At 43.3% G+C, this 26996-nt stretch overlaps 1 protein-coding gene across 4 annotated transcripts in view; it reads right to left on the bottom strand.

The window, feature by feature from the left end:
• LOC118214493 (low-density lipoprotein receptor-related protein 1B-like) overlaps positions 1–26996 on the bottom strand; it is a 457936-nt gene that overhangs the window by 287042 nt on the left and 143898 nt on the right. For all 4 annotated transcript variants that reach the window (XR_004762629.1, XM_035394488.1, XM_035394487.1 and 1 more), the window contains 3 exons: positions 5168–5287; positions 4090–4218; positions 564–812 (listed from right to left, as the gene is read on the bottom strand). Coding sequence is in view for 3 of the 4 variants with exons in the window: in XM_035394488.1 (XP_035250379.1) it covers positions 564–812; positions 4090–4218; positions 5168–5287 (498 nt within the window). In the remaining variant the exon portion in view is untranslated. The remainder of the gene's footprint in view (positions 1–563; positions 813–4089; positions 4219–5167; positions 5288–26996) is intronic.

Raw genomic sequence — 26996 nt, forward strand, 5'->3', positions numbered from 1 at the left:
TCCACTGTTCTGTGAAAGCGCACAGTATATAAGCAAAAAGTTAGAGCCAAGTAACTTCAGATATCCTTGACTGTGAAGACAGGCATAATCTTACATTTGGAGATGAAAGCCTCTGGTATGACATGGTACAGGGTAAATGAAAACCAACTTGCCCAGAGAAAACACTGTAACCTTGAGAAATCACACATTTTTAGTTCCCTTTTTAAAAACTTAGTTCCTGTTGAAGGGCCATTTTAAAAAACTTAGCTCCTGTTGAAGTCCCCTTTTTAAAACCTAGCAGCTGTTGAAGTCGCCTTTTCAAAACCTAGCTCCTGTTGAGGTCCCCCTTTTTAAAACCTACCTCCTGTTGAAGTTCCCCTTTTAAAAACCTGGCATCTGTTGAAGACCCCTTCTTTAAACCTAGCTCCAGTTGAAGTCTCCCTTTTTAAAACCTGGCATCTGTTGAAGACCCCTTCTTTAAACCTAGCTCCAGTTGAAGTCTCCCTTTTTAAAACCTAGCACCTGTTGAAGTCCCCTTTAAAAAAAACCTAGCTCCTGTTGAAGGCCCCTTTTTATAAACTTACGCTGCAGGCTCCTCTCCGTTCTGATTTGCCGAACCTCTGAATACGCCCTCAGCTTCTCCATTTTGGCGCACCACAGCTGGCCGGCGGACGCCACCCAGCAGACCGACTCCTCCTTGTAGCTGAAGTCCAGAGTGAGAACCCCGGGCGAGTCCAGGGGCTTCGGGCCGGGCGGGGCGGATCCGTTCAGGTGGGCCACGGCGATGTGCTCCGAGTTCCCCACGATGAGGACGGGAGGCCTCTCACCCGGCCCTGAAACGGAGAGGATGACGAGGCCTGATTGGTTCTCAAACGGCAGCACGGGCACACCACATCACAGACTTTACGGGCACTGCTTAAAATCACAGCAAAAATAAATAATAAATAAATAAATAAATGAATGAAAATGCATTAAAGTACAATGCTTCAAATCTAAATGTCATGTTTAATGATAGAGGGAAAGTTGTGAAATAGGATCAGGGATTAATTCACGCCGACGGTAGAACACAAATACAAAACAGGGCGCTGGTCTTTTAAAACGCAACCCATCGACGTGCCGTGCAATTATATCACATTAAAAGCCAAAAAAATGCGCCTAAAAGAGCAAATCCATTACAGCAGCGACGAGCAATGATGGCCATTAATTCCTATTCAAAAAGCGTTAGCACTGGTGGGCCTGAAGATATGATTGATTATGAATATTAATACACAATTCGTGAGAGACATTTTTCAAAACAACCAGTCATATTTTACAAAAACAAACTTGTGAATGATTTCCATTACGGAATTGAGAGCAAGCCAGATAGAATTATAGCAGGTCTGATATTTTATTTTTGTTTATTATTTATACGTTTTATTATTTTGTTAATTTTTAATAGACCTTTATTAGGAGTATACCTTTTTTAAAAACTAATACATTAGGTTTAGAGTTCACAGACCTGGCAGTTCGAAATTCGCTCATTGATTTCGAGAACATGCTACATTCAGTGTGACTGCATTTACAGCTCGGCCTATGAGACAAAGCTTTAAAATGACTTGGACTTTAGGAAATGATGAGGTCTGGTGAAAGAGTATAGCAATAAAAGGGCTCCTAAGGACAAGACTATATTAAATCCATATTAAATCCTGTCTGACTAGTCCACCCCCCCCCCCCCCCCCCCCCCCCCCCCCCCCCCCCCCCCGAACCATCACCGCCGCCGCCGCCACCCCACTCGCTCTCAATGCCATCAAGACAATTCACATGAATAAACGCTTCAGTGTGGAATAATTATATTAAAACCTGTTATTCAACATCCTGTGGAAACTGCCTTAATGAAAGCCTTCATCTGTCGTGAACTTACAATTGAACTGCAACGGATTAGATAGCTCATTTGTGGAAAAAAGAACGCATCCCTTCAATCAAAAATTAATACTTAGTTATTTATTTAAAAATGTATGTTTTTCTTGTTAGCACTTTATTTCAGCGTTTCTTAAGACTAAGATTATTATGAATGAACGTTTTGCTGCCATTGAAAGCAATACATTGTAAGAAAATGTCAGAAAAATGCTTATTCCAGGTTTTCCCCCTCTCGGACCCCATACTGCAGAAGTCCCAATATGTCATACAATCCTTGCGGCACCCTTGACATTAATTCCGCACTCCAGTCATAGAAGGCAAAGGAATTCCAGGAGCCAAAATGGCTGGATCAGGAGCACTTTCAAGGCCCAGCGTTAAGCACATGATACGTGCACGCGCTCTTTTAAAGACACCAACCTTTCGCCGCTAATTGACCGCGTGATATTTTCGGAACAAAGTGCGCCGAAGAAAGACGTGATTTATCTCACTCTTTTAAGAAAGTTTAAGTCACAGGGGCGCTCTCGTAATGCAAGCCATAAATCACAGCGCTCCCGTGCAGAAACCGCTTTTCGTCCGATCTTTCGCCGTCCACTCCTCCGAACCGGACGTTCCCCTCACCCACGCGTGAGCGATCACAGCCAAACCCCGCTTTCAGATCCCCGTTTGACTCTCTCGAACACAAATTAAAAGCTGTAATGATACACGGATCGAGGGAACGATACGGGCACCCGGTATTCAGGTTAAGATCGTGACATTTCGAAAACAAATATTAATTATGACAAAATACAAGAGCGACGAGCTGTATGTCTGGAGGTCAGGTCGTGGCGGGGTCGGTTCATTCTCATTAAACATTAAAGCGGCGGAAACGTCTCTCGTGTTCTCCGGTCCAGCTGACGGCTTTCTGGCGGCCATCTTGTGGACCGAATGTGCATAAATCCCAGAAAGGTTTTTTTTTTTTTGTGCCAAATGAATATTCATGTTGTTGAATGGAAGGCGGGTAAGGTCAGGTGTGATGTATTCGGCATATTCCTGGCGGGACACCAGATGCTTTGATTAAAAGCAGCGAGGTTCACCTTTTCTGCAAGGTGCACAGCGTGTCGAATGATTTCAAACAAGAGCGCCTCTCATATCTTTCACAAGTCCCTTATTGTGTGTAGCACAGCCACACTGCAAAGTGCGCATCCTGTGAAAATATGTCTTTGATTTCTTCTAAAGGTTACAATTTCTCTACTCTCCCTGATGTTTGACTGCAATCTATCAACATGATCCCAAAGCACAATGTAGGCCCAGGTCAGCCAAACATTTAAACTAAGAAAAAATTCAAAATGGCTTACATGTACCGATGTTTGGGTTCAGCTGAGATGATATTTTATGCTATCAGTAATAAACATGGAAACCGAGGGTTGGAACGATGTTCAGAATTGCCATGCTCTGGATGAAAGCGTCTGACAAAAAACTGCGATATAACGTAATAGTATTGTATTAAGTAAATGTGTTAGGGGGTTTTTGAAAAGCTGTTTTCTTTTCATTCCTGTACCTGTTAGATTGTGTACAATTTTTGTCTAGTGAAAGTCAAACGGCAAACAAAAGAATGCTGAAACGCTGTTCCTCATTCCTCTTTTAAAACGTTCCGCTGATGCAAAACGTTTTTATCTGAATTCAAGCCATTATTTTAATGAATAAACGTATTTCTGTAACCGGCAATTCAGTGGAAAGCAGTCACTGCCGAGTGCATTTTCGTGTGCGTGCGCACGCACGCGTGTATAATTTAGACTGAGATTAGACGGAGGTGTTTAATAATGCTACGCTACCAGGAGAGACTGTGTCACTGTCTACAGGGAGCCTGACTCCTCAGCCTTACTCAACCCTCCCCCACCCCCACCCCCCACCCCCCCGAGCGGCTGGGGGTTCGATTCCTCGCTAAGTCTATATGTCACTGCCAGCGCTGCAATCCCATCCCTATCTGTAACCCTCTCTACTCTCCTCTGCCTGAATAAATAACAAAGTTAAAAAATACAAACAAGGAGGGGGAATCTCTTCTTTTTTCTGTTTTTAGACTATAATTCCGATTATGTGATAATGTATAAAAGGCAAATATTTGCTACAGTGTACCCAAGCACAGGAAAGATATAGATTTTTAGCAAAAACAGCTAGCAGCAGTATAATGGTATTCAGAAAAAAAACCACACAATGCGGAGGACAGACCGGTCTTACCGATTTTGGCTTTGCAGGACCGTGAGTCAGAATGCAGGGCGTACCCGTCCGCGCAGCTGCACCTGTACGACCCGTACGTGTTCGCGCAGGTCTGGCTGCAGGTCCCGTACACGCCACACTCGTCGTAGTCTGCGGACAGGGAGACACGTCTGAGCGCGCTTTTCTGACGTGACCTTAAAACGCGCAAAGCAAACCGAACGCAGACCGCGGGAGAACGTTTCGGCTTCATCAACATTTACAGAGGGGGTTTTATGGCTCAATGCCACGCCTGAGCGAGAACATAAAAGATAAGGACGCGACTGGCTTCAGTCTTGAGACAGTCTAGCAAAGTCAAACCTGGCGTTCTACACCCCAAAGTTCTCTGCCATATACTGTCCAACCTGGCAAGCTGCTCCACGCACTATCCATCTATCCATCCAATATCTACACTTGCTTATTCCTGGGGGTCCCGGGGGTGCTAGAGCCTATCCCAGCGTGCATTGGGCGAGAGACAGGAATACACTCTGGACTGGATTCCAATCTATCGCAGGGCACACACATCATTCACTCACTGTTCACTCACACACTCATACCGATAGGTAATTTAGAGGTTCCAATTAATCTACCTGCATGTCTTTGGACTTTAGGAGGAAACTGGAGTACCTGAAGGAAACCCACGCAAACACAGGGAGAACATGCAATCACCCAGGCCGAGATTCAAACTCACGACCTTCTTGCTGTGAGGCGACAGTGCTACCCACTGCACCACCATGCTGCCCTGCTCTCTGCACTAACAGCTCTAAAAAAACAAACCACAGACAACCGGTATCAGACGAACTCTGATATCAGTGTGACTCTGATATCTGTTTCTGACTGATATCAGAGTCTGTGTGATATCTGCGTGCAGGGGTGTGGTTTCACAGACAGACCGGCACAGCGCTCATGCCATTCCCTCACAAACGCACGCAGCGCGCCAGGGGAGAGGGTCACACGCGTGGCGTAAAAGGGAGCCCCATAAACATTCACGGCGTCACATTCCCGTTTCAGCGAACACCGCTGTTAACCCCACAGAGCCGCGGCGGTGTGGCGTTTTCCCGACCTGCGCAGCTCAGCCCGTCCTTCTCCACCTGGAAGCCGTCGGCGCAGAAGCAGAAGGTGCCGTTCCGGGTCATGATGCAGCCGTACTGGCACCGCAGCTCCAGGCACTCCGGCAGCAGCTCTGAAAAACCAGGAACGGAAAAAGAGAAAATTTCACTTCACTTCCCGTTTCTTTGAACCCTCAGCCTTCGGAATTCCGGCGTCCTCGGCCGCCGGCCTGATGCTGAAAAGACGCGTTGACAGGTGCTCAGTAGCTCAGGTGCTCAGTAGCTCAGGTGTTCGGTAGCTCAGGTGCTCAGTAGCTCAGGTGCTCAGTAGCTCAGGTGTTTGGTAGCTCAGGTGCTCAGTAGCTCAGGTGTTCGGTAGCTCAGGTGCTCAGTAGCTCAGTGCTCAGCGCACGACCTAGCGCACCGGCCCAGCGGCTTTTCATTCACACCGACTTCCAAGGCCCACGCTGCCTCCTCACACCTACCTGGGGAGAGAGTCATTTCTGTATTTAGCAGCGTGCGCAGAGATTACGAGTGTAAATAAAGATGCAGCACTCCAGCGGCGTTGACCTTGGGGAACACGGCGAAATGTCAGCGCGAGGACGGACCCGTTAGAGACGCACACGCGCCCGCGTTTAAGCGACACGGCAGATGGTGCCGTAAAATGGGGAAAAAAACATAAACGAATGATCCATGTAACTAGCGGCAGCGAATAAATCAAACATATTTTACCGGTGATAATACTTCAGTAACTTCATGTTCTGTTTGTTTTTGTTTTGTATATCACAGTATACAGCTTTATAATAGTCACAATAAAAACACACTTAACGACAAACAATATGTTATGCCGATGCATATTAGTTCTCCTCTTGATTAAGAGTTAGGATAGTATCTATTCTAATGGTGTGGTTACATGAAATGGAATGATGGGAGAGAAAGGAGGAATGTGCCCTTGCGTGTGATTGGGTAAGGACCACAGGGTGGAGAGATTAAAGGAGCACAAAAGGAGATGGCGTGGTTTGCTAAAATGACTGAGGAGGTTCACTGCTGTGTTGCACGTCTCTTGGGCCTAATCCGCACGCTCTCTCATCACGCTCGCCCGTTTTCCCCTCGCTTTCCAATTTTGCACAAAACCGTAGTTCATGATACTGATTTTAACCAAACTGAACTGTAGCGGCACGACTTGGATGTTCACTACTGAGCAGGCACTTGGATCAGTCGAGGCTGAGCAGGTGGCGTACGATGGTGAGTGCCCCGGTATATTTCCTTGTATGATTTCTATCCTGCAGCTGCTTTCAGAAGCACAGTCACAACCCCTAGACAGGTGAGCATAACAAGTATTATAAAAGAAATGGAGGCACATGATCACAATCATAACCTATTCTCATTTTACCTCAGGTTAATAACAAGTCTGTATGGTATTTTTGTACAGTAATGTATTCATTTTGAAATAAATGTAACAAATAAGTTCCATAAGAGTTAGATATGACAGCATGTGATCTAAGACACTTTCGAGGAAAAGAGTATAGGTTATATTCCTTCATGCTGTTCATACTATATAAAAGATACAATGATTATTTTTCTTTTCATGCTTGTTGACACTTGTCCTTGTCTTTGTTTTTATCCCCCAGATTTACCTGTACTGGACTGAATAATATTGCTCTATAATTCAGCATTAAGCATTACTAAGAGGATGTAAAGACAGTTTGAAAGCTAATTCCTTGATTTATTTGTCACAGATTACTCACCAACTGGTGGTGAGTGTCAATACTTTTTTTAAATTTAACTAAAAATGAAAAAAAACACTACACCATGATTTAAAGAGCATTCTGCCACATTTATAATTCAAACAGAGATGGGTGTTATGATTCAATCATCACATCCTATAAAAAGCTGCCTTAGATGTATTTATCCATCACAAAATGGGTTGAAAAATGACTCGCTACTGCTTAAATAACAGGAAGCAGCGTTCAATATTAATACTATTTCACATGAAACATATATCGGTTTTTTTCCACCCTGAGATGCAGGTAAATCATTGTGAATGGTGTTACTGCTTTTCAAAAATACCAACACAACAGACGCTCATATTTATTGCTTAATAAAACGGACTGTGGCAGATTGGTGTTCTGAGAATTGTTTTGCCTCTTTAATCATCAGTGCGGGCTTTAATTAATGATCTGCATGATGCTGACTGACACTCTTCCTGCAGTACCTCCATTCGCCCACAAGGGACTCACCAAAAACAGTGAGTGTGAACAGGGTTAAAAAATAAACCTTTCATATGACAAATCTCATATAAAAGCACTATCAAACGTAATACTTCTCACCACGCTGTCAGTAAGCAAAATCATAAGAAAACCAGATTCTGAGAGTTGCAGAATTTCAGAATGTTTTCAGAATTTAAAAAGTGAATAATTCCCAACATTCCTATAATGTGGGATCATAATTTTTTTTACCGTACAACCCATTCCATTTCCATAGCAAATTTCAAGATAAAAAAGATAAAAACATCTTCACTCACCCTACTTATAGTTTTGGAGCTTGAGAATTACTTGGTGCTTCACCTTTAGTGCATGCAGATCTTTAATCGTTCTCCTTAATCGAAATATCATGATCAAGGCTTATTGTTGAGCATGATGGCTTTTGCTTACACAAATAAAGAAAACAATTCTATACGGAGGCCCAACTTAAACCACAATAGGCTGGTATGATGGTCCATCAGAAACCCTGCACCGATTCCCTTCGAAAGCACTTTTTTTCTGCTCACAATTGAAGGGCATCCAACTAGCCTTGCAATGTGCAAAACCGTCAACAATCTGCTTTAAATTACCCCCCCCCCCCCCCCCCCCCCCGCCTTCCATAATGTTTGTGACTGTTTGGCTCTGTACACCACAATTTTAGATTTGTAATCAAATAATTCACAGGTGCAAATTCTCAGATTTTTATTAAAGAGTAGTTTTATATATTTTGGTTATACAAATTACAGCACTTTCATACACATTTCAGTATGCCATAATGCATAATATTTGGGACAAAATGGCTTCACAGAAGTTTCTGATCAGTCAGGTGTGTTCAATTGCTCACCTGCACTAACAAAGCAAACAGCAGATATCCACCCCAGAATGTCCACCGCGACAGATGCCACTACTGATGTTAAGCCCCCAAGAACTCTTTTTTCCTCCTGACTTTGACTCTTACTCTAACTCCAACTGACTAGATAAAGAAAAGTCTCCTTTTTTGAGAAGTTCTACAGGGGAAAGGGGGTGGTAGAGAGAGAGAGGGGGAAAACATGTCTGTGCTGATTTGGTGAGATGTGAAGTGTGGGTGTGTGTTTGCAGACCATGACTGTCTTGACTGAAAACAAGCAAATTTACATATTAAAGTGGCCTTGTGTTTTTGGAAGCAGGTCTAAGCACTATGATATTATTATCAAATGATTCCTGGTTTTAAGCCCTTTATAAAAAGATCAAACATTGCTATGTTTGGAGGTAATCCAGCTCAGCTATCAAAGAAAGACATGAAAGTTTTTCAACTGTCAACAAGATATACATTTTTGTAGACAAATAATTGTTCAAATTTGCCAGTTCAGGGAAAACATTTTCTATTTAACAAAACCCGTTGGTTTTCGCTTTTAACTAAAATGAACTCTAAAAATGGAGATTTCAGAGATATCAGAACTCAACAACCATTATATACAGACATTAAGATTTTCCCTCAGAGATTACAATGAAATATCACAAACTTCAGTCTGACTGTTTGAGCTTCCTCCAGAGGGCAATAAAGCCATAAAACTTTCAAAAGAGATAAAACTTTCCAGGACACCCCACTTCGAAGACCTCTGGGGTGACCCTACTTGCCCAAGGATGTTTACCTTGATGTCTGTGGAGCAAGGAGGGGAATAGAGCATGAACAGATACATTCCTATGGTCACACAAATTATATTGTGTTTCTCATTGGTGTTAATCTGAAAACTACCTATCCGACACCTCCATTAGAATACAAATATTAGGGTGGTATTTTTCCAACATTGGAGGAACAAGACCCGCCCGCCAACAATGACATGAATGACAGGCATTTGACAATAGAACAGATGATATTACATTGGCATATTGTGTCTCTGTCTTCATGCTACTCTTAGCAGGACAGTTTGGATTGAAGTGAAGTAGTAGCGATGGGTGTGAGTGCTGTCTCCCAGTCACCTGCAGGCTACTTGTTTTAACTAGTCCTTGTTCATGAGGCTAAAACGCAAATGAAAGCAGTCATAGGAACGTCTCCCTCGCGTGGACTCACACAGGGGTGGATCTAGGCCAGGGGTGGCTAAGAGATCTCCTAACTGCCCCAGTCACACTTGTTAAAACAGCAGGGGATTTTTGGGCTTTCATGGAACCATGTTCTAGGTTCTATCAGGGCCTTCCACTCTCTTTAATTTAAGTATTGTTTAAAAAGTCAATATTTTATATTTAGTTTAAAATATTATATAACAATTTAACCTATATTATTGTTTTATTCAATGTTAATTATCTTTGTTCAGTCAATTTGAACCTGTCATTGTGAAAAGCTCTTTGTTTATCATGTGAGAAAAGTGGTATTATTATTTTTGTGGTATAAATAAAGCTATTCATTTTATTACTGAAAACAGCACAAAGGAAATGCAGAACAATTACACAGTTATACAATAATTACTTTGCAGGCATCATTTTCTTCAAACAAGCTGAAATCCGGTTTTCTTTTTACAGCAGGAAGTGGTGGCGATGTGATTTTAAATAATTGGCTTTAACATCAAAATGATTGCACTGCGTCATTCAAATTAAAGGCCGACTATGAACCACAACGAAAGCTGCAGAAATTAATTTTCATAAAAACAACATTGTGCACCACAATTTTGCTCTGAAGTATCACAACCAAATCTGAAAACTGACTTGAGTGTACAAAAAAAAAACAAAAAACAAAACAAGAATGAATCCATCCAAACAGAGCAGTGCTCGGGGCATCTGTCCCGTTGTCTCGGTGATCCATTACTGAGGGCGCAAATCTCCGCCTCCTTAGCCATTTCCCAGCATGCACCAGCAAGAGCAGCCAGCCCACCCAGGGGCGTGCCAGACCGCGAGGGACACCTCCACGGGGGAGGAAGGGAGTGTAACGACGCCATCATTTACCAACCCCCAGTGCATAAACAGCCACACAGGCTCGCCGGTGAACCCCACTGCATCATCCTATCTGCCCAGGGTCCTCGCTGAAGAAGGATGGCTTCCTCAGGGCATTCTGGGACATCAGCACTCAGCTACTCAAGCGGTTACAGAAGAACACCTCTACTTCTTTCTGCAAAGCCTGCACCGTCCACACGTTTGGCTGGGCTGATAGTTACTGTGAAAGACTGTCCCACTGTACTGGTCCTCCATTGGTCAGTGTGTATTTGCTCGGAGGGCGTAACACTTCATCGCTTGGATGTTCTCCCAAACATAAGGAAATGGGGGCGTGTTTCCTTAACAGAGTAGGGGGGAGGGGGGTGGTAATTGAAATGGGGGTAGTGGTAGACTGTGATCATGGATCGGGGGGAATTGTGAATCCTAGCGGTAGTGTTAGTCGTTAGCATTTTCTCTAGCGAGTGAATGCTGTTCCAGTTTTCAGCTTTGGACCGCAGGCAGCAATACAATAAAATGACTCCTGGCTCAGAAGGCCCTGCTCTGGAAGTCCAGGTGACAAGCATCTTGAATGAAGTGAAAACAATTATGTTTATTCATCTGAACGAACTCGGATTCTCAAACTGCCATCTACTCTCAACAAAATAAATCTCTCCACTCAAAAAAAGAAAAATGTTAAATGTTACTGTTATTGACATGGCAACCACACACACACACACAATGTGACATTAGCAGCAGTTTATTTATTTATTTATTTATTTATTTATCCATCCATTATCTAACCCACTTATTCCTGGTCAGGGTTGCAGGGGGGCGGGAACCTATCCCAGCATGCACTGGGCAACCGGCAGGAATACACCCTGTACTGGCCAGCAATCCATCACAGGGCACACACACCATTCGCTCACACACTCACACCTAGGTAATTAACCTAGCCTGCATGTCTTTGGACTGTGGGAGGAAACCGGAGGAAACCTACAGAAACACGGGGAGAACACGCAAACTCCACACACAAAGGCCCTGGTAGGGATTTTAACCCAGGACCTCCTTGCCGTGAGGCAACAGTGTAACTCACTGAAATTATTTATCAGACACAAACAAAGTAATTATGAATTCAGAATGTGCTGACAAGTACTTGTTTATTGGAGTAAACGGTCCCACCATTAGTAGACGCAATGTCTTTTTCTACTGTTGACTGAACACGGTGTAATGAGATGTTTTTTGTGGTCTGAGGAGAACAGACTGGTGTTGGAGGGAAGCCATTGGACAGCAGCCCAGTCCAAGAGACACTGGTCCACGATCAGCCCCTGCTAGGAAGGGAAGTGCACCCAAAAACCTGCAGTTGCCCCTCAGAGTGGCAACAAAGGAAAAAGAGATAATAAATAAATAAATAAAACAAAAGCGTGCAGCGAGATTATGACTAATGCAGTAGTTTAATTATGAGATCTTTTCACCTCAGACGACCACCAAACCTCGATTTTAAATAAAGAATGAATGAACTGATGAATTAATGAATTTTTCAATAATGAGTACATATGGGTTTTGGATGCAGCAGAAGGGGAGTTTGCTTTCTTGTTGAGTCAGATGGGCTTAATGGGGTGGAAACATCTTTGTGCCACGGATTACACAGTACACAATCAGAAAAGATGCACAGATTCCAATGGGCATCATTTCTATAGCGTATTTGCTACACAGGCTTTAAATATGATAGAGGCAGCATTTGTGTTGTAAGAACAATCTATGGCAACAGTGGATAACAGCCATTTCAGTCTCTGATTATCGAGACGTGCACCACTTTTGTGTCGATATACACACACTTCTTTAAATCAGTTTTAATCAAACTTTTTAAATCAAACACATCTGTGCACATACTTAAATTCAGAAAGGCTTTGAGATATGGGATATGTATAATGAGCACATTACAATTCACAGACTCCACAAACTGATCATGGAGAATATAATAATAATAATAATGGTATTGCAGGTGTTTAGGTATGAATGAGGGGTAGAGCCTTGGAGCTGTAAGCAGGAGGTTTTGTTTTAACTGCTGACTGGACAGCACTCTCTGCACTGTAGCTTACACATTATTTACACTTATACTTCATTATTTATTTAGTTTAAAATTCCTATTCTGACCCAACCAGCTTACAACTATTCAACTTAAGGATGTGTCGCAGGGCAACGTGATCTTTGGAACCACCAGTATGAGGGACCACACTGAGGGTACACAGAGGAAAAGTGATTTCCCTTAGCATCTCAAATTCCAGAATGACGATATGACCTCAGCAGCGGCAGGTCACCTGGCAACCCTGCAGGGCACCGCGTGATTGGCTGTAGCATTTTCCACCAGGGGAAGGAGGGGTTTTTATGCTTCCAGCTTCATCCTGACTGTTCGCCAGGATGCTCATCTGTACCTACCCTGGGACACTGCTCACCTGCAGCCACCCTAAAACACTGCTCACCTGCAGCTACCCTGAGACACTGCTCACCTGAAGCTACCCTGGGACACTGCTCACCTGAAGCTACCCTAAAACACTGCTCACCTGCAGCTACCCTGAGACACTGCTCACCTGAAGCTACCCTGGGACACTGCTCACCTACAGCTACCCTGGGACACTGCTCACCTACAGCTACCCTGAAACACTGCTCACCTACAGCTACCCTTGGACATTGATCACCTGCAGCTACCCTGAGACACTGCTCACCTGCAACTACCCTGGGACACTGCTCACCTGAAGCTACCCTGGGACACTGCTCACCTACAGCTACCCTGAGACACTGCTCACCTGCAGCCACCCTAAAACACTGCTCACCTGCAGCTACCCTGAGACACTGTTCATCTGAAGCTACCCTAAAAATACTGCTCACCTACAGCTACCCTGAGACACTGCTCACCTGCAGCTACCCTGGGACACTGCTCACCTACAGCTACCCTGGGACACTGCTCACCTACAGCTACCCTGAGACACTTCTCACCTGCAGCTACCCTGAGACACTGCTCACCTACAGCTACCCTGAGACACTGATCACCTGCAGCTACCCTAAAAATACTGCTCACCTACAGCTACCCTGAGACACTGCTCACCTGCAGCTACCCTGGGACACTGCTCACCTTCAGCTACCCTGAGACACTGATCACCTGTAGCTACCCTAAAAATACTGCACACCTGCAGCTACCCTGGGACACTGCTCACCTGCAGCTACCCTGAGACACTGATCACCTGAAGCTTTTCTCTGCCTGCAGTGTAATGCCCATTCTGCTGTATGACCGCAAGGTGAAAATCAGCCTTGGCAGGCACGCGTGCTGAATCGAGAGAGGGCATCGCCACAGTGAGACAGGCTTGCAAATACAACCGGACATTCCACATTGGGAGAAAAATAAGTAAGAAAAACAAGAGTGGATAAGAAGTTCTTTAAAATGAAAAACTTTTTCATTTGTTCGCCCTAAAAAAAAGCTATCAGGTCTGATGTTGTATTTGGCCATTCAAACTATGTGCAGAAAACCTTTTTCTTGATTTCCATATTTGTGCTGCAGACTTTTAAATTCCAACAACTGGGACATGTCTCATCTGGAGAAAGAGAATTGAAATAGCAGGAAACACAGGGTAGAGACATCCACATGTAATCCCCTGATCTTCCCACAACCTCAAAACCTTGTGTGGTCCCAGACTAAAATAAGCACAAGAAAAAAATCCATCAGATTTGGCAGGCTCAGTTATAATGCATACAACTGGAAAAACTAAAATGAAAAATCCATGAAAAATCCATGCTGACTGAAGGAGAACATAAAATAGCATTACTTGTAGAATACGTCACTTCAGCTATGTAGTAAGCAAACTCCAAAAAAAAAAAAAAAAAATACATTTTTGTAAGAATTTAGGAGCCCTAACTATGAATTTGTCATGCACTCTTGTTTAATTTGAGGCTGGGACAATATAGAGATATTTTATTGAGTAAGGAGTGTGGCATATGCTTACTAATCGCTGGCTTTCAGTAACACGTAAAAGCGACTCCATTTTACATTGATTGGCTGACAGAGTTCCCAGTGTTCAGACATTGTATTGCCTTGCTGTTGTATTGAATACAGTTTGCATTACTGATTATGAACTAGCTCACCACCCCTGTTAATCACTGAATTATGGCCACAGACCATGTCCAACTGCTGGCCCAGAACAGATGCACTGAATCAGGAAAGACTTGTAATGGATGCTCGGTGTATAGACAAGCTTATTCTGAAAAAATAAACTGGATGAGCGATACAACACTAAACATACTGTCTTTTGACTATCAGACTACATAAGTGTTCATAATATTAGTTACACAATATTCATATGTCCCAAATGTTACGGAGGGCACTGTATATCAAGACTTAATCAGCAATGAGCAGAGAATAATGTTTGCGTTAGGTAACAGGATAAAACATTTAAAACAGCGATCCGGCGTGCCGCTTGCCCTCCCTGAAACCCTGTTGTTCTCGCGTCTCTGAACACGCGATGAGAAGCGATGAGAAGCGAGGAAAAGAACATCAGAGCTCGCACGGCGGGGATGGGATCATCAGACACGGGGCGCTGGGGCGGGGTCAGACCCCCAATTACCGGCCCATTAGCACAGGCGGAAGGTCTGGGGGAACGGAGGAAACATTAAAAGCAGGGCGCAGCGGGCGCTCGGGCTGATAGAGCACACGGGCCTTATTTACAGCACGCGCCCCCCATTCTCATCAGTGCGCCGGCAGCGTGCGCCTTTTATGGACCAATGCATAATCAAATGGGAAAAATTCAGTTCCTGAAACTATAACAATACTACCACTATTACTATGACCAATACATAAATAAATAAATACATAAATAAATACTTTTAATTAATTACTTGATTAATTAATTAATTAATAACAACAATAATAATAATAATAATAATAATAATAATAATAATAAGAGGAAGAAGAAGAAGAAGTATAAAAATCTTGTATTGCTGTATTTTATTTGAATTCCACTGCTTTCTGTGAGCAGTCAGTTTATTTATGAAACTGGTCACAGCAGTACAGCTGGAGACAGAGTGGTCTGATCCAGCTTCTCCCCGTCCCACCTGGCCAATTAGGCCCGTCCTCACGGGACTCCTCCGCCACTGCCGTTCTGTGGAGGGACGGGGGACGGGCAGGTGCAGCAGAGAAGGGGGGGGGGGGGGGGGGCTGGGGGATGGGCTCCCTCACTTCAGCACCACAGACAGCGGTCATCTGCCTCACAGAGGAAATGCAGCGTTCAGGACCAGGAACAGCGCTCGTATGCATGCTCAGCTGGTCCCTACCGATAACCGTTATGCTAGGCTGCACCCCTACACCCCCCCTCCCCATCATGAGGGGCTGGAGACAGGCGCACGGGACGCCAACAGGACTGAGGAAGCATCGAACACGCAGCCGATGCGATTTCGGACCCCGATAAACATTTTTTCATGGGTGTGTGTCGGCGCCCTCTGTTTCGAGTACTTAACCTGCAGGAGTCTTCCGCAGGTCCACAGCACTCAGAAACGCTGTCAATCAACAGAGTCAGATTGAGAGCAGCTGTGGGGCCCAGCTGCGTGAGAAGCGGTGTAAAATGAGACCATACACATTTATTTCACTTTTAGCTCCCTTCCGGTCTTTCATCTTCGCCCGCTTCCTCGCGTACGAGCTCCTGCAGGCTCAGTAAAAATAGAATAGCCTCCAGGCTTTACGGTGTGTTTCTGCACATACTGGCACAGACGGCCTTTCAATCAACCTTTAACCTCAGCCAGCGCAGGGGGCTTTCAACTAAACCGGACGTTCAACCGGTCCGCCGTGCTGTTTATTCACTAACCTTCAATAACAACAACTACAAGAACAGCATCATCACCAGCAGCAGCAACAACAACGACGACGACAACAACAGCAGCAACAACAACAAAAACGGCAACAAAAGTGTTTCTGAAATTGATAAATCATCAGAAGTATTCACTGAAATTAAAAATAAATTAGCAAGACTAGGTACAAGAATAAAATGTTGGAGGTTGGATTCCCAGGTAAGACACTGCTGTGTACCCTTGTGTAAAATATTTTACCTATTTTGTAACTGCTTCAGTATACATCCAGTGGTATAAATGGATACTATATCAAAAAAAGTTTGTGTGGATAAGTTGTTTATCCACTGTGGATAAGTTGTAGTCAAGTCACTTAAAGGGGAATTCCATCCAAAATATCTGCAGAGGAGTAGCTGTCCTCCTGCTGAAAATGAGCTCTCAGCCAGCTCTCTACTTGTAGTAAATGCAGAGGTGCAGCCCCAATTTACTGCGCATGCTCCAGGTACCTCCTTCACTAAAGACGACGGGCGTGTGCTCACAGTCCACGGGTGGGCATCAGACAACGCCAGTCACAGGCAGCCACTCCTACCTCTACTGAACACAAACCTGATACATACCTAGGGGCTGGGCATTACTACTTGGCCTGGAAGCCATTCTCCAAGAGAGACAAACATAACTCGCTAGCAAACTAGCCACTAAAGGAAGAAAATCCAGGTTTATGTGTTACGTTCACTTTACTTACCTACTTAAGTTCTACTGAAAAGAAAGTTCCGCTTTGCAGTAGTTAACAGCGATGTATGCAGTTGACTCATAGAAAGCTATTTCACAAGTGACTAATATTTAAACAAATAACTACCCAAGCACACCTTAGCTTCCTTGTAGATTACTCTGCCATTTGTATCTAAATACGATATTTCTGAAGAGACTAGATATAAGATAATTCAACTGAATAAGGAAGGCGAAAGTCAATGCAAAATAAGTGAGTTTCCAAAACTGAGTTCGTAAAATTATTGCAGACCACTCCACAAACTGGCAGACCACTCCAAGAACTGGAGCTCCACTCTTGCTTCACATCAGAAAAAATCCACAGGTGTGCTCTTGAGAGTGCTTCGAGAGTCGTCTGGTCTCCCCCACCTCTGCGGTCCAGCCCCTCCTTCGTCATTGCCTCCACCCTGCCCACATCTGCCACCACCTGCTGTTCCCCATCACCGCCACCCGGCCCCACCCATCATCTGAGCCACATCACATATCATATCTTGTGCATAAACTGGCTGACATGCTGGTCACCAGTCGGCACCCTAAGCCGACCAGAGGAGGATGGGTTGAGCCTGGTTCCTTCCAAGGTTTCTCCCCATCTGCCACAGGGAGTTTTTCCTTGCCACTGTTGCCATAGGCTTGCTCCTGTGGGGGTTTAGGCTAGGGTTGTCTGTAAAGCGTATTGTGACAACTGTTGTAAAATATGCTATACAAATAAAATTTGATTTGATTTGATTTGATGATTTCTGTCAGTCCTTCGATTGTGAGAAAACAACTCAATGCTATGGGTCGGAAAAGATGTGTCGCTGTCAAAAAGCCGCTATTGAAGAAAGGAAATAAATAAAGGAGAAGACAATCTGTACACCAAAACTGGACAACCTGAAATTATGGATCGATTAATCTATATCTGAGATTTCTGGAAGTGAGAAGCAGTATGTACACTGCCAAAGCACTGAACTAATATTGCAAACATGTCTACAGCCACTAGTCAAGCATGGTGGAGGACCAGTGCAGGTTTTGGGTTGTATAACAACATCTGGAGTCGGTGATTTGGTTTTGATTGAAGGCACCATGAATGCTGATAAATACAAACGATCGTAACATATCATGCAATACCCTCTGGACAATGTTTAATTGGAAGCAAATTAATTCTACAGAAAAATATGGACCCCAAACACACTGCTTCTGGTGATCTCAGGACAATGGACTGGCCACCCAGATTCCAGACCTCAACATCATTGAATGTGGGATTATTTAGTTTAAAAGAAGCAGAAAATGAAATCAACTTCTAAGACTGAATTTGGAGGAGTTTACAAGAAGCGTGGAAAAATATCCCTGCAGATTTCTTAAAAAAAAAAAAATCTCAAAGCAAGTCATCAGAAAGGAATTGAAGCAGTAGTAAAGGCATAGGGTGGACACACTAAATACTGAGATTTTTTATATTGTAAATGGTTGTGGAGGTTTTTGAGTAATTTTGTGTTAAATATATGTTTGCAGCTTTATTTTCCAACACCAAAAACGAAATAATTATTACTTATTGGCTGTTTTCACTGGAAAGAAAATAAAAGAAAGGGTGGTCTCTGACCTTTGCACAGTACTGCACATATTGTGCTTTGCCACCTGTTTTTTAATGTTTTGAACCCGCTTCACAGTTAATCGAGGTCATAACAGTAATGATGAATGAAAGAATAAGAACGTGCACAGATGATGTACATTTGGCTATAAAACTGGTCCTGGGAATGGCTGAAGCCAGACGTCGTGCAAAAACATAAATTGGACGTTTTCTAGCCTAATTTAGACTGGCATTGTAATCATTGTACTTTTCGAGCATCAAACACATGATTTAACACTGACACATTTTTAATCATGAAGTATAAAAACAGATCATTTATTATTAAGGTTGTATTTTACAAACAATGCTAAATTAGATGTTGTAAATGTTTAGCCGTTATTTATAATATAAACGCATTTGATATTAACCTGTTTGAACAAGGCTAGTGCTAGCGCGAGCATCTGTGGCCTCACCAGGCACAGGTATTAGGTCCCTGTTAGCTGGCTGGACCAACGAGCAAAGAAAGCTAGCTACCATGCTACTGTTTTCCCACATGTTTGTTCCCATTGACAAGTGATGTTCCTGCTGGATGTCTTGCCGGATGATTCAAGCCAAGAGGATAGATTACTACACATGTACAGCAAATACTACTTACTGCACGACAGCTAACCCCTGCCATAACACTTTATTTGGTGACAATCAAAGACATCAACGTGACAAAGGTGGCAAAACTGCAATCTCTCTCCCTCCTTGTGTGTGTGTGTGTGTGTGTGTGTGTGTCCATGTGTGTGTCTCTGTGCTATCTCGCTCCCTCCTTGTGTGTGTGTGTGTCTGTGCTGTGTGCGTGATTTGGTCATAACTTTGAAAGTGAACTAAAGACAATGACAGATTATGATTGTTATCAAAATCCTTCACCAACTCCTTCCAGTTCTGTCCAAAATCAAATAAAACCTATTCATTTTCTCCATTTTGGAATTCCCAACTGCTATATAAATAAAGTTTAACGGTGTTCCTACAGTCCACTCCCTCATGTTACAGTCGTCAGTCAATTCAGGAAACAGCAGGCAACTAGAACAGTTCCTTCATCTTATTTGTATTATTCCCAACATTTAGCCTATTTTAAATACAGAAATGAGTGTAAGATGACTCACAGAAGTAAACATATCCACGCACAATTTACCTTCCCTAGTTTGTCTGAGCAACTCACAACACATGCACAGCTTCTCATTAAAGCGCTGATTGACACTGACATTCATGAGAAGGGCTGACAAAAGCTATTTTCACTCAGAAAGTCATTTTGAGCCGGACACAGAGATTTGGAGATGGCACAAAACGCACTGATTTTCTATTTTTATTTATTTATTTTTTGAAACGGATTGCCTTGCCAAACATTATTAGCCAAGATAATGGGGGGAAACCAAGATAAACACTGCAATTAGATTGCTGATAAAATCTCTGAGATGATGACATGTCTAGATGACCTATCAGAGATCTGTTCAAATTGACTTTTGGTCATGGCTCGCAATGTAACTTATTTTGAGTGACTGAAATTGTGCTGCAGCTTCCTTTTGAGGGGAATTAAATGGAAGTTTAAAATGAGGTTAATGGTTTTCATTGACAGTGCCACCGCTCTAGGTTATTGTTAAGTAAAGACAAAGGCCCCTTTCTCTGCATTGAAAGTTTTACCTCGATTCTTACAAAAAAGAAGAAAAAAAAACTTTCCCTGTGTTTTATCTCCTGAGTATTTTATCCCCTCTGTCAGTCAATATGCCACTGAACCTGACCAGAAAATATGACAGTCACGTTCACCAAGGAGACCAAAACTCAGGGACTTATAAGATTGACAACATGAGGTCAAAGGTCTCAATCCCCTTTCCAAAACACAGTGGATTCCCAGCAGAACAGTAACAGACAGAAAGGTTAGAACCTTAGAAAAACAGCGAGAAACTTAAGTCCTTCAAACAATCTTTAGGCCATTGCTCTTGTATTGTCCTTTTTCTTTTGGTTCAGAAAATGATGTCTTTTTAAATATAATTTCATTTTTTCATCACATAAAATGTAACTGAAAACACATTTGAGGCTAAGTAAAACTAATAGTGTCCAATCATGTTAAAGTGGCTAGCATGTAAGCATAGTATTTAATCCTTATCTGACAGAAAAGCACCATAAATTATAACTGGGCAAATAATAAGTTAGCATTTAGCATTGAAGCTGCTCTTTCCAATGCATTACTGACTGCTAAACTATGTGCCTTTCAAAAGAGAAAGGGAGAATGAACAGATGAAAGGAATGTAGGAAAGAGAAGAGGAACCTGTCCTATCAGTGCACCTCCACAGTGTCTTAAACCACGGCACTTGGTTCATGTGTCAACATTTAGTTTATTTTTCCCCCCCATCAAAAAAGTCTTTGAGTTTTGATACGGGAAAAAGGTTTTAAATTGGACCGACCATGACACCACCTTCACGTAAGGTTGTCAACAGATGCAGCCCATCACAAGCTCTAAACAGCCTTTCATAAGCCTTCTCAAGAGCAGGTCACATGACCTCGAGACTCTGAAGAAACAGAAAAACAGGGGAACGGAGGGAAGAAAACCACGCGTGCGAGGCTCTCACCGCGGCGAGGCTTTCCACCAAAACGCCTTCCCTAGAGGAACTGTGGCGAGTGCGGCCTCCCTTCAGCCAGTCTGCCCATCGCTCAGCAGGACAGCTGGGTGCGTTTCCGAGGATCCAAACTTCCTCTCAGACAGCTTCAAACACTGGTAACCAACCCTGTTCCTGGAGATCTACCATCCTGTAGGTTTTCATTTCGACCCTAACTTGGCACATCCTACTATATTAATTAGCAGCTCAATAAGATCAATTGCTGTTGAATGAGGTGTGCTTTGTTAGGGTCGGAATGAAAACCTACAGGAGAGTAGATCGCCTGGAGCAGGATTGGTTACCACTGGCTTAAAACATGAGCTCTTATAAGACTGCTATTGAGGGTCATATCTGTACAGGATACTTTCACAGCGTCACATCTCACCAAAGCCAGAAAAATGGGCCTTTAAAATGAAACTTCACACGTGATGTACCATCTAATCGCTTTGTTTAATGGTTAGAAATGTCCTGGCTGCAAGGGGGCTTGTTTACAATATTAATTGTTGGTTTGTTCAGTTAGCTTTATAGGAATTGATCATAAAAGGTGATACTGCATTTTTTAATTCCTCAGAACATTGATGTTCTCCACTTCTGTAAGGTGCTCTGGATAAAATAATCTGGTAATTAATGGTAATGTGAGTGAGGAAACATATTTGTTATAAAAGTAGTGACTAAGTAATGCAGAATTGATGTAATGGAAAGGACTTTTCTGGCCAACATTTAACCAAATCAAATGTTCCCAAGCCGTGTTGCCATCAGTAATTGTAACGGAAGAACGCAATAAAATTGGAATTAGTTTCAAGAGTAGCATGGTAGAAGGACATGTGTTTTCCTGCTGCAGAGATATTAAACATTCCTGCAGACCTGAAAGAATGATTGAGCGCGAGATATGAGAACATTGAACATAATGAGGAAAGATGAAACAAGGCCACGAACCAAAAAATATAATTAAAAAAAATTAAAAGAAAGAAAACAGAAAAGGAGGTTTTGGTGTGGTCAAAACAAAAAATATGCTCACAGCTCAATTTCAAATATTCCCATTTATTTTAAAGACTTGTTTTCAGCAGGTGGGGGACAGCGCCAGGTAATAAAGGCTCAGGGAAGGAACAGAGCAGCTGGAAGAAGCAGAAAGTGGCTAGAAAACAGAGGGAGAGACAGAGAGTGGCTGGAAGACACAGAGAGGGAGAGACAGAGAGTGGCTGGAAGACACAGAGAGGGAGAGACAGAGTGGCTAGAAGACACAGAAAGAAGAAGGAAAAGAGTGAAAGTGAGAGAGAGAGAAGGAGAGCAGGTGAAAGTGAGAGAGAGGGAGGAGGAGAGCGGGTGAGAGAGAGTGGGAGGGAGCAGGAGAGCAGGTGAAAGTGAGAGAGAGGGAGGAGGAGAGCGGGTGAAAGAGAGAGGGAGGAGGAGAGTGAGAGAAAGTGAGAGAGAGGAAGGAGGAGAGCGGGTGAGGGAGAGGGAGGGAGGAGGAGAGCGGGTGAGAGAGAGAGAGGGAGGAGGAGAGCAGGTGAAAGTGAGAGAGAGAGGGAGGAGGAGAATGGGAGAAAATGAGAGAGAGGGAGGAGGAGAGCAGGTGAGAGAGAGGGAGAGGGAGGAGGAGAGCGGGTGGAAGTCAGAGAGAGGGAGGAGGAGAGCAGGTGAAAAGAGAGAGAGAGGGAGGAGGAGAGCGGGTGAGAGAGAGAGGGAGGAGGAGAGCGGGAGAAAGTCAGAGAGAGAGGGAGGAGGAGAGCGGGTGAAAGTGAGAGAGAGGGAGGAGGACAGCGGGTGAGAGAGAGAGGGAGAGGGAGGAAGAGAGCGGGTGAGAGAGGGAGAGGGAGGAGGAGAGCGGGTGAAAGTGAGAGAGGGACGAGGAGAGCAGGTGGAACTGAGAGAGAGGGAGGAGGAGAGCAGGTGGAAGTGAGAGAGAGGGAGGAGGAGAGCAGGTGGAAGTCAGAGAGAGGGAGGAGGAGAGCGGGTGAAAGTCAGAGAGAGGAAGGAGGAGAGCGGGAGAAAGTGAGAGAGAGGGAGGAGGAGAGCGGGTGGAAGTGAGAGAGAGGGAGGAGGAGAGCAGGTGAGAGAGAGGGAGGAGGACAGCGGGTGGAAGTGAGAGAGAGGGAGGAGGAGAGCAGGTGAGAGAGAGGGAGGAGGAGAGCAGGAGAAACTCAGAGAGAGTGGGAGGAGGAAAGAGGGTGAAAGTGAGAGACAGGGAGTTGGAGAGGTTAAAGTGAAAGAGAGAGAGGAAGGCTGAATGATGCAGACTGTTAGGCTGCAGCTGCTGGTGTCCCTGAGCCCTGGAATAAGCCGGAACAAAGAGCAGCATGAACAGAGGCTCCCCTACAGGAGGCCAGCCCGTCCAACCGCACGGCTCCAGCTCATCTTTGATCTCGTCCACCGTGGCACTGCGACTTCAAAGCCAACAGTTTTTACCTAACTGCCGCTAGCCTTCCTGGTGCTAGCTTCAATATAACACAGGCTTCACTGGTATCTCAGTATAAAGGCTGCTGCTTGATCTCAACCAACCACTCATTGATAATGAATCATTGTCACACATGCTATCTATTCACCTTAAACTAAGTTTAACTTAAGGTAGCTACAATAAATGATTGTAGCGGAGCCAATCTGGCAACCATAATTAGCTAACCATGATTAGGAGCTAAATGATTTTTTTATTTTATGACAGGACAGATCACAAACAACTCATAATGAAGATGGTGAATAATTTTGAGTTTACAGAAGTGGACATACTGTACATTAGTACATTTATTGGATAGTGCAATAGAAAAAATAAACAGTATACATGCACAGTAAGCGGAAAGAAAATTAATATTTACACACAATAAAAGAATACACACACAGCGGCCGCTTTATTTGGTATACTTGCTCGTTAATGGAAACAGCCTGCTCCTCCAAACAGTCCAAACACCAGCAGACACACCGATTTCCCCACATCCAATGAAGATATTCAACGCGCTAAACAGGAGCTTTTTTAACTGTGCCTTTTAAGTTCTGCTTGATATGCAGAATGTCATTAGTAGGCAGTCCCATTTGCTGGTAATCAGCTGCAGCCTTAGTAAATAAGGCGTTAATTTCACGCAGATTGCATACGCACCAACACCAACCCTCGTCAGCCCACAATTTGCACTGCGGGTTTCATGTAGGTAGAGAAAACTCTGGCCCTGAGCGTAATTATATAGCTCATGTTTGGCATCAGAGTCAGAATGCTGTTCTAGTAATTGACAAAATAGTCCATCATAAAACTGCTAATTATTTATTGATCATATTCATAGGAATTTCAGAATCGCATTACAGAATAAATGTATACAGAATCCCAGTTTATTTAAATTATAGATTTTAAATATATGTAATGGTGATTGTCACATTATTGTAGACTGTAACCTGGTGACAAGTATTATTTTCAATGAAAAATTTAGCTGTCTGTGCTCTTAACGAATGAAACCTGACTTACATATATATCTACAGTGCACCCATCAATGTTGTGCATTTCAGAAACACAAAATGTAAACCCTTTGAGGAGATGGAGCACCAGCAGGAAGAGGAACGGCCAATGAGAAGGCCCCATTCATGCTTCCTGATTTTTGCAGGAAGAAGTGTCAGCTGAGTCAAGGACACGTAGAGTGAAGTTCCAAAAAGAGTGCAAATATTATGCAGATCACAAAAATACTTCCTCCAGTCCCAGGAAGGTCCTCAGAAATGATCCTTTATTAAAGACATCAGTGGATATGAAACTCGGAGACCGACAGGCGTGATTGCCAAAAGATTAATCATGTGCTAATTAAATGTCCTCCCTCCAAATTAGTCTAGATTAGAACAGCCAACAGACTATGAAGCAGCACTCTCTGTCATCTTTTCTGGCTGGTAAAAAAAAAAACTTTTTTTCATGGACAAGGAGATACAAGTACCTGCGACAGCACAGACTGCCTAGATTACTTAATCCATGACACAAAATGTCATGTAACACATAAAGACTTCCTTTACACAGAAGCCAAACTAAATTATTTGAGATAACGGCAGGGGTGAAACTTTGCAACCTGACCTTACTTTAGGCGGTAATTCTCTTAACGGTACACTGGGAAATGAGTACAAACAGGGCGGTCAATGCGATCACTGCCTGATCAATGCAAGACAAGCCGGCCCACATAAAACAGCAGATTATGTTTACAAATGCCCGAAAGAATATCTTACACGACCGAGGAGGCATGGATACAGATGCAAAGGCAAAATAAAAAAAACAAAGAAACAAAAATCACATTTTTGCCAGTCTGCCAATCTAATCTAGCAAAAAGTGTTTAGATTGCAGCATCAAAGCAACATCAAGGCTAAATATAATCAAATGTGAAACGTATAGCCCTGTAGGAAGCATGACGTAGAGAAAAGCCAACTATACGAAGGTTCAGACACTGCGGAACAGGTACCTGCAATGAATCCAGGTCTCCAAGACGCGGACCAGAAAACTGAGACTGGGACACAACACAGTAGATCTCTATAGAAAAAGAGACGCATACTGTATGTGAAATAAATAAAAAAATGGACTGGACACACTAAGGAAATCAATAATCGGCCTCACAAGACAATTCTCCGGTGACTCGCCCGAGCAAACAGAAAATGAAGAGGGCGAAAGAGCTGGAGGCCAGTCCTGGAGGTGAATACCAGGGAGAGGGATTACAGGTGAAGGGAAATGGCAGGTATCATCCGCAACAGATCCTGGGGAAGTTGTGTCGTAGTGCATAATCTAAGATCCAATTCCATACATAGCATTTCACTGCTTAATTCAATTGCTTCAAAATGAATTATTTTCTCATTTGAATTTATTATTTCCATCCAGAACTTGTGTATTGAATACATACGCAAAACTTTATTTAACCACGTAGGTCAACTAAAAACTCAGATGTATGTACATAACACTATTGCCACAGTTAAATGGGAACATTGTGTGTGAGGTCGTCTTTTATTTAATCCATAAGAGTAATTATTTCTACGACTGGGTGTTTGTCACGGAAGTCTCGGGTGTCACGGATTCCATAATTTTAGCCTTTTTGTGGCAGTTTTGTGACTTTGCGTTTTTAGTGCTTTCCATGATTTTTCAGCAGTTTTGAATGGTAACAGTTAGTCCTAATACAGCCTGCAGTCAGTTGTTAAATTCAAATGGTTGAAGGCCCGTGTCAACAGTATTGATACAGAGCACTCCTTCTCCTGTTAGCTATGGTAACATTGTCAGTGACATCAGGCGCTCCCTCAAAGACTCAAAACCTCACAATCTAGGCTACAACATGCATCAAAACGAATAATGTTCAAAAAGCACACTATTTCTGTGATGGACTGAAGTGATTAAAGGTACACGCCTATTAATGCATCTACTTATATTCTTTTAGTAGTGGCAAGTGCCCACTGATTTTTTTGAAAATTCAAGCAGCTGTCACAGCTGTCAAAGCTACAGTTGTGCATGTTATGAGATCTGTTGGTTAATTTAATAAATTAACTCTTTTTTCAGTTTTATCTGATTTTTAACAACTTTGCCATGAGCACCTCAGGGACTTCAGTCAAGATCTTTTGTGACAAACACCCCGCCTTAATTGCTGCATGACCGCTCAATCTTATCGTTTGATGATTTCTTGCTCGGGGAGTTGACATAGTTTGATTCTCTGAGTACATCTTTGAGGCCTATACCTGTATCTCTGCATTGCTTGCATATTGATTTACGCCTGGTCTTTAGAGGCGGATACATTTCATGCTAAAATGAACCCTAGTTAAATGAGTGAACTTTAGTAAAGTCGTCAGAATATGTAAGCACTTATATCTCCTCCATTAAATGCATATGCATTAAGGAGAGAAGCGCACCTTGCGATGAGTCATGTAGATGACACGTAAACCGCTTCCAGCCCCGTGCGCCTGTTTGATTCATAACAGACATGCTTCTGGGGCAGAGAGCTTCATATCTGCGCCTGAA

This window comes from Anguilla anguilla, chromosome 15 (assembly GCF_013347855.1).
Source record: "Anguilla anguilla isolate fAngAng1 chromosome 15, fAngAng1.pri, whole genome shotgun sequence".
Lineage (NCBI taxonomy): Eukaryota > Metazoa > Chordata > Actinopteri > Anguilliformes > Anguillidae > Anguilla > Anguilla anguilla.